Raw genomic sequence first — 12,443 nt, forward strand, 5'->3', positions numbered from 1 at the left:
TCCCCAAATAACTAAAGAGTAAGAGAAAAGCAGAAATGAGATAAGACTGCCCCAGATACCTAAGGCAAGGACTGGGACCTATGCCACCCCTGGAGGCTGGGAGGAATCAGTGAAAGCCTCTCATCTAAAGATCTCCTCTCCAACCCCACTCCAATAAAACAGCCCGAAAGCTGGCTTAGTCAGACGCCCCTGGATTCAAATACCAGCTACACAACTCACTAGGGACAGATTTGGGGCAACATACTCAATTTCTCTAAGCCTCAGTCTTCCCATCTGTAGATTGGGGTTGATAAGAGATGATAACAGTTCCTACTTCATAGGTAGTATATTACTATTAAAAAACGTCTTAGCTAAAAATAATATTTAAAGGTTAAGAAAAGCATGTTTTTTGTTTAAAGAACACCAGTTTTGTAATTAGTAGGCTTGATTTCAAGTTCTGTTCTGGTATTAACTGGGCAGTCATCACTGACGTCAGTGAGCCTTGGTTTTGTCATCTATAAAATGGGGCTGTGCATAGTACTCCCTCAAGGCTGAGCCACACAAATGCAGTGAGATCAAGGGCTGGCAGGCAACAACACAGAGCCATCAGGGAACATTCATGATGATGATGAGGTCATCCCAGGAAAAGAGAATCACATTTTAAACAAAGGACAAACTCGTTAGTAGGGAAAGGGAGATGCCCTCCCAGTCTCAAGACAGAGCCATGCCAGGAGTGGACTCATAGCCCTTCCTGGCTGTGTGGAAGGGGGGGCAGGGCACTGGCTGGGCTGGGAGCCCAATCAAGCTTCCAAACAACTGTGCACATAGTAGGTGCTCACTTAAACTGGCACTTTGAAATGCTTCGCTTGATCTGAGTTTCTGAAGCAAAAATCAATCTCCTTCCTCTGCTCCACTCACCCTGCTCCCAAAATCACACCAAAAAGCAAAATCCTCCCACCCAAAGCCCGAAGAGTCACTGACCTGGAACACAAGTACAGCAATCTGACTTCAGGGAGGTCTGACAGGGGCCGGGAGGACACTCTGGGGAGATGCAGGACACATTTCCCGCCTGAGGAGGGAGACATGGTGGTGGGGGGGGGGGCAGAGGTGGGGAGGAGGAGAACTAGGTCCTACACCCCATCAGCTCATTCCCTACTTCACACCATCCCTCAGGTCTCCTGTGCAACACCAACGCCTCCTAATGGAAGCCATCCCAGACTGCTGAATGCCACCATGGTGACACAAGGACAGTGTGCAGGGACCCAGGCCCCAGTGTTACATCCTCCTAAAGCATAACAGAAGCTCTGGAAGGATGCCAGGTAGAGGCGAACAGAGATTGCTCCACCACTTCCCTGTGCATCTGAGTTTTGAACCAGGTGACTCTACTGGCTATTCAAAGAATTAAATTTAAGACCAGATTTTAAGTGCACCTGGGTGGCTCAGCAGGTTAAGCATCTGCCTTCAGATCAGGTCCTGATCCCAGGGTCCTGGGATGGAGCCCTGCATTGGGCTCCCTGCTCCACAGGGAGCCTGCTTCTCCCTCTGCCTCTGCCTGCCACTCCCCATGCTTGTGCTCTCTCACTCACTCTCTCTCTCTCAAATAAATAAATAAATAAATAAATAAAATCTTAAAAAAAAAAAAAGGTAAACTTTAAAATTTAAAGTTAAGGCAAACTCCTCTCCCCCTCCCACCAGCCCCCAAGCCAGCCAGAGCTGAGCTATAGTGTTTGCTCCTTCACTAATGAGTCCTGAGATTCTGGCCAATGTTGGTCAGCTCACTGAGCCTCGATCTCCCTATCTGTGAGATGAGCTGGAAACGACCCTTCCATCGGGGATTGCTGAAGATACGTGCCACAACAGGATCCATGAAAGTACTCAGCCACTGCACATGGGTCCCCGTGCGTGGCACCCAAGGGGACCTCGGTACAGGGCAGCGCTTGCTGTCTATGTGCCCTACCCCCTGTCCTGCGGCCTCTGCTGTCACCACCAGGCCAGTGACAGTCAGAGGATGGCAGTGAGGAGTGGTGGACAGAGCCCAGGCCATGGACGCAGACAGACCCCGGCTCACATCCCAGCTCATGCCTTGGTCTTTTCATCTGTAGAACAGGGCCAGGAAAGCTGACCCAGAGGAGCTGCCAGGAGCCTCGGGTGAGGCAACAGAAGAAAAGCCCCAAGCCCTGAGCCTGGAACTCACCAAGTACTCCTAGTCGAATCTGTGTGACAGCACCTGGCAGTGTCCGGAACACAGTAGGTGCTTAATAACTATTCTTAGAGAAACGAATTTACCTACAGCAAAATAATCCTCTTAATAAGCTGAGTCTGGTAATAAGCCTCCTCCCTCCCAAATGTGGATACCTTTGTGCTGGCAAATATTTTGCCTGGAGAGGAAAACAGCCTCCCTGGTGGGAAGTTTCCGAGGGAGTTTCATCCCCTCCCCTTCCTAGATGGATGGATCCTGTTTGCCTGCTGGCTCCTGGCTCCTCAGACCCCCCACGCCTTTAAATGTGACAGGTTCTGACCAAAATTCACAACCTGGGAACTCTTCCTCCATTTGACAAGCTCACCTTTAACATCGGATGTTTCCCTCTTCCTCTAAAACCCCCAAATGGTTAGGAAAATACCCGCAAGGCCTTGAGGCTCTTGTGATGCTCACCAGGCAGACACAGACAGTGCAGTTCTCGTTGGGAGGGGAAAACACGTCCCCTTCGGCTCGAATGACGCCACTATGAAAACAGCCTTTGAAAGACAAACAGGAGTGGAGGCCTTAGACATCTTCAAAGTAGAGGAAGCCTGAGGTCTCATTACTCTTCCAGGCATAATGTACCTAGAATCTTCTCTCACCGGCCTGGATGCCCAGGAGTGGCAGATCTAGATACCCAGGACTGTGTGGTCCTAGGACCCCTGGAGAAGTAAGGAGATACCCACAGAAGATGGCCTAGGAGAGGGTCCCATTCATGTCTGTAAACCCAGAACTCTATTGAGAACATGGCATTTTATTCCCATAAGGCAGGAAGGCCAGTCAGGCATCCCTGGGTTCCAAACTCCGGTCTGTCCATTCCGTTACCTGAGTGACCTTGGGTATGTCACTTAACCTCTATGGACTCAGTTGTTTTTATTGTGAAATGGAAACACCATGTGCCCTGCAGGGACCTTGGGAAGATCCACAGCCTCAGATGTAAGGTGCCTAGGCATTCACATTCAGGGCTCAGGACATAGTGGGAACATGGTAAAAGGTCATGATTATCATTAAGTCTATTCTCATTCTAACCCTTTGGAAGATGTCTTTGCTGCTGCTCCACCTGCAGCGGCCTCAGCATCTTATCACCAGGAGCTTCAGAGAACACAGAAGTTTAGGCCCCTTCCCGGATCTACTGAATGGGAAGCTGTGTCTTAATAAGATCCCAGGGATTCCTGTGAAGAGCAAGTTTTGAGAAGCTCTATCCAAGGACTCGTTAAGATGCAGGGTCTTTATTGTAAGCAGATTATGGGAGTAAATTGGAAAGGGGGACAGAATTTACAAAGAACTACTCCTCTGGCTGTAGGAGGGGAGATGGGGGAGGGGACGGGGACCACTGGGTTGATCTGGAGAAACTCAATGAACGAATGAATGAAGCTCAAAGAGAATCCACAGATGATGAAAAGTTCCCCTGAGGGATATCACAGCATAGACCAGTGGTTCTCAAAGTGTGGTTCCCGGACCAAAACATCAGCATCACCTGGGATCTTGTTAGAAATACAAATTCCCAGGCCCTGCCCATACCTGATAAATCAGAAGCTCTGGGGGTGAGGCCCAGGAATTACCCTTCAGGTGATTCTAATGTACCCAAAAATTGGAGAACAGTCTTTCAGCCACAGAAGGACTAGGGAAGGGAAGAAGTAGGACCATGTGGGGAACTCACAGCCTTCCCCAGACCAGCTCCCACCTGCACACGACGGACAGCACCCCCCATCTTCAGAGGGAATCGGGTGGGAGCAAGCAGCTTCACACGTCACCTTTTCACAGGTCACCTCCCCATTCTGCAAGCAGAAGCAGGAGTTCCAGCCATCACAAGGCCCTGGATGCCAGACCAGGGCACCCCCAGGGTCTCTCCCACCTACCTGGCACCAGCACTGGAAACACCCAGGCTCTTTCCAGTGGCTCCCTGATTCATACATGGCTCCCAGGTGCCAGCAGGCAGAGGACCTTGGTGCCATCTGTGTGGCTGCTAGGCCCCTGGGCAAGGACGGGGTCACCTCCTGTAGTTGTGAGGGAGGCCCGAGGGTCCCCGGGAGGGAGGCACTAGGTATAGGGATAGGCACCAGGGTGGCCAGCAGCTGAGTTGGGGCAGAGGACAAGGACGTGAATGGTACAGGGGTGGGAGAAGGCAGGCTGGTGGTCCTGACCCCAGTTCGGGGCCCCGGGGCCCCAGAAGGGGGACTGTGTCCAGGGAAGAGGGCAGGCCGGCCTGCCTCTGGGAGCAGCAGAAGCATCTTGGGTGGGTGCTGCAGGGGCTGCAGGATGGCCGATGGGGCCAGAGCGGCTTTCGAAAAAGCTGAAACAGAAGCAAAGGTGTCTCTTGAGGGAGGCAGTGGAGGCAGGAGGCAAGACAGGGGTGGGGGCGGGGAGGGTGTCTGAACAAAGCTCCTTCACCACCAGTCACTGAACGTCTCTGGGCCAGTTTCTTCAGCAGCAAAACGGGTCTAATACCACCTGTTCGACCCAAGACCACAGGGAGGGCCACAGTGATGATCACACAAGGTGGATGGAACAACACCACAAGAGCCAGCCCAATGACAAGTTGGGAGTAGGTCCCCTGCTCCCCACCCAGAGGTGGCTTCCCAGGAGGGGATGCTAAGGCCTGGGATGAAGGAACAGCCTGGGGAAAGCTTGCCATGAACTAGAAAGAACACGTTCAGTATCTAGATGACCTTATATGCATGTTAATAGGCACACCACTGAAGTATGGCAGTGAGCTGACACCACATTGTCCAAAGTGTCCCTGGGAGCCCAGGTTCCTAGGACTCCTGCCAGTCACATGCTCCTCTATCATTTGTTTTTCCTTTTTACCATTTGAAAGAAAACAAAAGGGTTAGGGAAACAGTAAAATGACAAAGGATGACGAATGGATAAAAAAAAGTGGAAGAGGAAGTGAGAAAGTGATGAGTTGGAAATAACAAGACGAATTGAAAAAGAACCGATGGAAAAGGAAGAAGGCGGGAGTGGGCACAGGGTGGGCCGGGTGGGGCCTGTTGTGGGGGCAGAGCCTGGGGCCAGGGGCCAGGACGGCAGGCTGGTTGCTCACCTTCACAGGACACGCGGTCAGCTCGGAGCCTGAAGCCAGGTCGGCATGTACACAAGAAGCTGCCCACGGTGTTATGGCAGGAGTGGTGACAGACTCGCCTTTCCAGTGGCCTCCGACACTCGTTTACATCTGTAGGAGAGCTTCGCTGCCAACAGCTGCCTTGTTGGGGCTGCTGACCCCTTTTTTCTCCATCCCTGAGCCCAGAAGCCTGGGGCAGTCTCCTCGCCATGTTCTTATAGGGTCCATCCCTGCCTCAGGGTATGGGACGTGACTCAGATGTCTAAGAGGGGCTGAAATCTACGGCTGGTTCCCTTGGAAGGTTCATACACCCAGTTGGCATTTAACGGATGCACCAGGGACTCATCTCCCAGCACTACTAAGGGATGGTTACCTGCTGGCTGGTGGGGATGAGCCCTGCTGGGAATCTCATCTCCAAACCTTCCACCTTCCCACGTGTAAGTAGGGGATAGTGTGGCCCCCTCTGAAAAAGAGTCTCAAGAATCGCTGTACTAGTCAACGTAGACTGTGGAACAAATACCAAACTCCGTCAGAACAAGGTCTGTTTTCAGGCCCATGGGACCCCCACCTTCAACTCATGAGCCAAGCTTAAGCCAAACATGCCAATCCCTTTCTGGAAATTTCTGCTAATGGGCTAAGAAAACAGGGGTCTCCTTCTAAACCAGAGGAACCAAGACATAACATGCTTTATTTACCAAGGGGAGCAAAGGCAGCCAAGAAAATGGGTGAGCAGAGAGGAATCCTTGGGGTGTATCTGGGAGAGGGGTAGAAGAGAAACATAACAGGATGAAAGTGGCATGTGGCCAGGAAAAGTCCAAGACAGGGTCTTACATGAGGAGCCACGCCAACCCCAGGGAAAGGCAGGCTCTGAGCAAAGGCTCAAGTGCTTACAGGCTCCAGGCGGCCAGGAGGTCCGGACCGCTGGCCTTTCCCTGTCCCTGGGCTCACCCTGCCCATCTTTCTGATGGGCAGCCTAAGTATGAAGACAACAGGGTCCCCCCACCTTACCTACACAGGAATGCTGGTTGCCATGGAGATGGAAGCCAGGTCTACAGGAACACCTGTAGCTGCCTACGCTGTTTTTGCATCTCTGCTGACAGGGGGTCCCAAGGCATTCGTCAGTGTCTGCAAGGGACCAAGGCAAGACTGCAGCTCATTTCCCCATGGAGCGTCAGAACTGTGTGCTCCCCTCTTCCTCTGTTGCCATCCCTCCCACTCGGGGCTGTGGGGGACCCTCCTAAACCCTCTCTTTCTCACCACCCACATTCGGCATATTAACGAAATCCTCCCTGGACCAGCCCTCTTCTCTCCATCCTCCCTGTCCTACCCCAGCCTGGGCTTCCTTTGCCTCTCTGATCTGGAGAAGAAAAATGGCCTGGTGCCTCTCCTTGCGCTCCTCCCAAGCCATCCACTACACTGCATCCGGGATATTCTGACCAAACATCCAGGCCACTCTCTGCTCTCGCAGACGCCAATGCCACCCCACAGCTCACAAGCCCTGGGCAGCCTTTCCCACATCCTTCCCTCTCCCTCACCTTTGTTCAGCCACCTTGCAAATGCACCATGTCCTTGTGGGCCTCCCTCTCTGCCCATGTTCTTTTGTCTGCCCAGAATGCCTGTCCATCTTGTCTGGGGGAAAACTCTTATACCTCAAAACTCAGCTTGCATAGCACCTCCTCTGTCAAAGCTTCCCCATGCCACTGTTTGAAATCGTGAAAAACTGGAAATGATCTCTATGTCCATCAACAAGAGAAGAGTTAGTACACTATGGGATATTTGTGCTGCAGAGCACCAGGCGGCATTTTAAAAAGAGCAAGGCAGGTCTGTTTACCCTGATACGGAGAGATCTCCGTATCAGCTCCATTGCTGAGAAGAAGATAGCAAGCAGAGAACAACTGGATTCAAACCCCCAACTCTAACATGATCTTGGGCAAGTTACTTAATTTCTTTAATGAGGAAAGTGTAAATAAACAGTAGCAGTCTCACAAGATCAGTCTGAGAATGAAATGAGAACATCCACGTCAAGTGGTTGGCATGATGCAACTGTCAGCTACTCATCCTGTCTCTGTGAGTACATATGTGTGTATGGACATACCGTGGGGACAGGCAAGGAGGGCATGCGTCAGAGCAGTAATAACCAGGTGCTGGGTGAATATGTTCAAGTCCTAACCCCTAATGTGATGGGGCGGGGGGAGCCTTTGGGCAGTGATTGGGTTTTTTATTTATTTATTAGTGATTCGGTTTAGATGACGTCATGAAGGGGGATCCCGCATAATGGGAGTAGTGCCCTTATAAGAACAGCCATCAGAGCTTGCTCTCTCTCCCCTTGAAAACACAGCAAGAAGGCGACTGTCCACAAGCCAGGAAGGGGGGGCCTGAAAGAGAACGGCCTGGCACCTTGACCTCGGACTTTTGGGACTCCAGAACCATTAGAATAAATTCTGTTGTGTAATTGGCCCATTCTGTGGGATTTTGTGATAGCAGCCCAAGCAAACTAAGATACCAGGCTTGGAGAGCAGAGCGCAGGAGTGGCAGAAAGGGTCTGGAGGTAGCAGCTTTTAAAATGTAGTTCACAATTTATGACTATTTCAAACAATAGAAAATAATACCAGTTTCATAGGGAACCTTTTTCCTTATCTGCCTCAAGAGAGAATGCTTCCTCTGTAAGTAAAAGTCATCTTAAAGGGATAGGTAATTATATTAAAAGATCTCCCTCATCCTCCTCACTCAGGAGCAGACTCCTTCTCTTCCCCAGGCTCCCCCAGCATTTACCCCTCACCCCAACCTAATTCTGCCCTCCCCACCAGACCCAGGCAGCTCAGCCACCGGGGCAGGTGGAGCTAATGTAGGCAGCAGGTGATGGACTGCAGCAGGCATATCTCTTCCATGGAACCTCCCTCACCTCAGTGGCCTCCTCCATCCTGTCCTTGGCTCTCCCCTCAGCATCTCTGGCTGTATCCCTCCACCCTGCAGCACCAGTTCAGAGCAGGGGCTGGACATGCCAGGATTCAAGATGACTCCAGTGCTTCCTCCTGGGATGGCCTTGGGTGAGCCCCAGTCAGTAAAGTACGGATGATAACAGTATTGCCCACAGAGGACCATGAAATGCAGTAATGCATGGAGTGCACCTGTTGGGCTGGGTGGGGCCACGCCTTTGACTCAGAGCCTGGCCGTGGTGGCATTACCTGTCTCTGGGCCACTCACCTTGGCAGCTGTGGCGGTCGGCAGCCAGCTGCATGCCTGGCCCACACTCACACACAAACCCGCCTTCCGTGTTCACGCACTGGCCCTCGCAAGAGGAGCTTAAGCATTCATCAATGTCTGGGAAGAGAGAAAACATCCTTGCACAGACCAGTCTGCATGTGGTTGGGTTCAGGGGGAAAAAAAATTGACCCCACAAGGACACTGTTTCAGGAGAAGCCTACCTTCAGCAGGGTGGAAACCACTCCGCCCCACAACACACACACACATACCCCGAGGAAGACCAGGCACCACCGGGAAAGTCATTGGCTATGAGTGAACGACCAGATAGCAGAGGTTGAGGGCTGGGCTCCTTTGTGACCCACAGAGACTGGAGGGCAGAGAATAGCTAAGACAGAACCATTTCCAATGGCCCCACCACAGGGCAACCCTAGAAGGGCAGAGGAGAGTGAGCAGGAGGGCTGATCCAATTCCATTAAATGTTTATTGAGCACCACTTGTATGTGGCAGATCTGGAGGGGTGCCATGGAGGACACAAATGTGACCAAGACATGGCACAGACTCTCCAGCTGGTTATAGTCTGCTAACATTAAAAGCCATGGCACATGCCCAGATGCTGGAGCCCCACCAGGTGATACATGCCCCACCGGGAAATGCCTGGCCCCAGAAGCTGGAGAACAGATGCGCAGAGGACCACGAGGCATCAGAAGGAGGGCCACCAGCAGAGAGAGTCTGAGGAGCTTCCTCCTGCCGGCCTGGGCAGTGAGAGGCTGAAGCAGTGGGTTGAGGTTCAGCTGTGGAGTGCCAAGGAGGCCCCAAGGCTTCTGCCCAGGGCAGGGGGACCAGATCCAAGTAGTCCTTTGGGGAAGTTCAGGCCTGTGGGGTGAGGAGTGCCAGGGACAGAACTCCCCACCCCTGGCTTCATGGCATCCCTTCTCTAGGAGCCACAGCAGGTCTTAAGGACCTATATAATCTATGCCACCCACTGCAGTCTGCATCTGAGTCGCCCACCCCCTGGCCCCGTGCCTGCTGGACACCTCCATCCTCCCCACTTGCTCTCCTCACAGCCAGCCCCTGGGGACCACATGAATGGCCTCTAGAAAGCCCACCCTGACTAAACCCCATCTCACTGGGATCCCTTGTGATGGTGGCCAGTGCCCTCCACCCCCGCCCCTGCCTGGTGCTAACTTTGACATTCTCTGGCTCTTCCAGGTCCAATTTGCCTCTGCAACAAGAAGTGTGTGCAGAAAGTGCTCCCTAGAAAACACATTCATGGGAGGATTACTGTTTCAGCCTTCCCGAAGAGGATGTGGCAATGGGCCCCGAGCACTAAAACTCCTTAGTGAGACCCTTGACCCAGTGGTTCTCCTTCTGGGAATAATGGGAGAGGCCCATGAAAAGCCTCTTTACTGCAGCATTACTTGTCGTAGTGAAGCATCGCAGAGAACCTACACAATGGACAGCAAGTTACAGCAACCACATACTCGGCCGCTAAAAATGACGTTGTGAGGACTGTTCCCCACCCACAATACAAAGTGAGAAAAAGGATGAACAAAAACTTTACGTAAGGTATAATTCCAATTTATGAAACACACAGATATACACACTTCACGCACACACACACAAGTGCACACACAAACACACACAGGTGCACACACTCACAAACACATATGCATCCAGGGAAAAAAGCAAAAGAAACGACTTCATTTTAGTAAAATATCTCTGAGTAGGGGCTTTGGGGATATGTCTGTTTTTACCTTCTACCCTTCTTTTATACTTTCCAAATGTTCCAAAGTAAGTTATTTTTTACTTTCATATTTGGGGAAGAAACATTTATACAAAGTCAAAACTCAAAAAAAAAAAAAAAAAAGAAAGAAAAGAAAAGAAAAAGAAAGGCTTTCTTTCAGCTTTCCGGAAAGATACTCAAGAAACTGGTCCCAGTGGCTGCCTCTGAGAAGGCAATAGATCTGCCTGTGAGAACGCTTTTAAAATCACAAACAAATGCACTGTTAGAAAACAATTATTGAGGTTGGCTTTCCTGGTCTTTCAAATACCAGGGTCCCAAGGGAACGTTCCGTGGTCAGCCCAGTCTCCAAGTCCTGGTTCCCTACCCCTCTGTGGGTCTGGCTCCCCGCACTTCACTGGTTACGGCCCCATTATGTGGTTATCCTGACTTGTCTCCCCTCGCCTGTTCAGGAGCAGGGATGGACAACAGCAGGAACCAAGCCGCTACTCGTCACCCCAGCCCCTAGCTCCATTCCTGGCTCACAGCAGAAGGGACCTGTTTCTTGTGTTGGCCTGCCTCCCTGCCCACACTCCAACCAGAGCTCGGCCTCGCTCAGCCTGGCCTGGCATCTCTCTGGAGGCTGTACTGGTGGGAGGGATGGAAGATGAGACAGGATGCCCACTCGCCGTGCAACCCACACCATGCCCAGGTCTCTCACCTGTACACCTGATGCCGACAGCTGTCTCTGTCATGGAGAAGCCCACAGGGCACACTCGGGCCACCTCCTGACAGCCGCCATGGTTACAGGTAAGGTCACAGCCATACTCGCCACAGGGTCCATGGACTTCTAAAATGGATCACATCCATGAGCACACACCCTTACCGCAGTGCCAGTTGCCCCCCCCCTCACCGGGGCTCCTCCTAAATTCTGTTGGTAAGGTGGCTCTAGAGGGAAAGACTGGAACTTAAATCCAGCTGTGCCACTTGCTAGCCATGTAACCCTAGGTGAACCACTAACTTCTGTGCCTCAGTTTCCTCATCTGTAAAATGGAGATGAGAAGGCCTACCAAGTGGGTTTTTGGAAGATGATATTCTGAAACAAAAGCCCTGAGCCTGGAACATAGTCTCAGTGTCAAAAGAGTATTTCCCACCAGCCACGGCCCACCCCCAGTTACCTGGGCAGGTGGCTCCTTGCTCTCCATCCTGGCAGGAACAGACATTGGGAGCAATGCAGATGCCACTCCCACAGCCAAAGGAGCAGAGGGCTGAGAGGAGAAACGCAGGTGAGGGAGTGGGGGGCCGGGGACCCCAATCTGCCCTACATAGGCCAGCCCAGGGAGTGAGCACCCTGCTGTGGAGGATGTCTGGGGCACAGGGACAGGCACTTACGAAGGGTACAGTGCCCACTGCCCATGGAGGGTGCCCAGCCAGGGCAGCAGCCACTCCCGAAGCCCGAGAGGCAGACGTGGGGGCCCAGCCGGCGTCTATAAGAGAGGAGAGAGCACTTTCCATATTTCTGTGCTGGCTGAGGGATTGGTCTGCCATGCAGGGAAAGCCTCCCAGCCAGTCAGTAAGTCAGTCAACAGTTCTTGAAACCTGCCAGAGGAGCAATGGGAAGTACCCCTCTGCCCCCGCCAAAATGACCCAGATGGTCTCTCCTGGAGGCAAGACAAAGACAAAGGTAGGAGAGAAGAGACACCAGCTTCCTACAGACACCACATGAACACAGAGCAGCAGTTCCCTCTATCAGGAAGGTTCTTCCTCAGAAATGTACCCAGCCCAGGGCACCCAGCTCAGTGGTTGAGCGTCTGCCTTTGGCTCAGGGCATGATCCCAGGTCCTAGGATCAAGTCCCACATCTGGCTCCCCACAGGGAGCCTGCTTCTCCTTCTCTGTCTGTGCCTCTTTCTCTCTCTGTGTCTCTCATGAATAAATAAATAAAATCTTAAAAAGAAAGGAAGGAAGGAAGGAAGGAAGGAAGGAAGGAAGGAAGGAAGGAAGGAAGGAACGAACCCAGGTCACTCGCTCTTTTACCTGGGTCTCTCTGCTCATGCACCTTCTCAGAGAGATCTATCTTACCTATCCTTATCTTGCTTTATTCTTCTCCATAAGAAGAAGTACTTCCTGGGACATTCAAGTACTTATCAGTTTGTTGATTCATTCATTGTCTGTCTCCCCTCTCATTCTCTGAGGACCAGGGCTTCATCTCTTTGGTCCACTTCAGTGTCAAGAGGAATG

At 52.0% G+C, this 12,443-nt stretch overlaps 1 protein-coding gene across 8 annotated transcripts in view; it reads right to left on the reverse strand.

The window, feature by feature from the left end:
* VWCE (von Willebrand factor C and EGF domains) overlaps positions 1 to 12,443 on the reverse strand; it is a 28,309-nt gene that overhangs the window by 9,332 nt on the left and 6,534 nt on the right. For 4 of the 8 annotated variants that reach the window (XM_072758199.1, XM_072758197.1, XM_072758198.1 and 1 more), the window contains exons 2-11: positions 11,596 to 11,690; positions 11,382 to 11,471; positions 10,925 to 11,053; positions 8,484 to 8,600; positions 6,288 to 6,404; positions 5,262 to 5,390; positions 4,078 to 4,511; positions 3,903 to 3,996; positions 2,633 to 2,715; positions 961 to 1,048 (exon numbers count right to left, since the gene is read on the reverse strand). In XM_072758199.1, the coding sequence (XP_072614300.1) occupies positions 961 to 1,048; positions 2,633 to 2,715; positions 3,903 to 3,996; positions 4,078 to 4,511; positions 5,262 to 5,390; positions 6,288 to 6,404; positions 8,484 to 8,600; positions 10,925 to 11,053; positions 11,382 to 11,471; positions 11,596 to 11,690 (1,376 nt within the window). Of the gene's footprint in view, positions 1 to 960; positions 1,049 to 2,632; positions 2,716 to 3,878; positions 3,997 to 4,077; positions 4,512 to 5,261; positions 5,391 to 5,974; positions 6,190 to 6,287; positions 6,405 to 8,483; positions 8,601 to 10,924; positions 11,054 to 11,381; positions 11,472 to 11,595; positions 11,691 to 12,443 lie in introns of those variants that run through there. The other 4 variants (XM_072758200.1, XM_072758193.1, XM_072758195.1 and 1 more) reach the window with 2 other exon arrangements.

The sequence above is a fragment of the Vulpes vulpes genome, chromosome 5 (genome assembly GCF_048418805.1).
Source record: "Vulpes vulpes isolate BD-2025 chromosome 5, VulVul3, whole genome shotgun sequence".
Lineage (NCBI taxonomy): Eukaryota > Metazoa > Chordata > Mammalia > Carnivora > Canidae > Vulpes > Vulpes vulpes.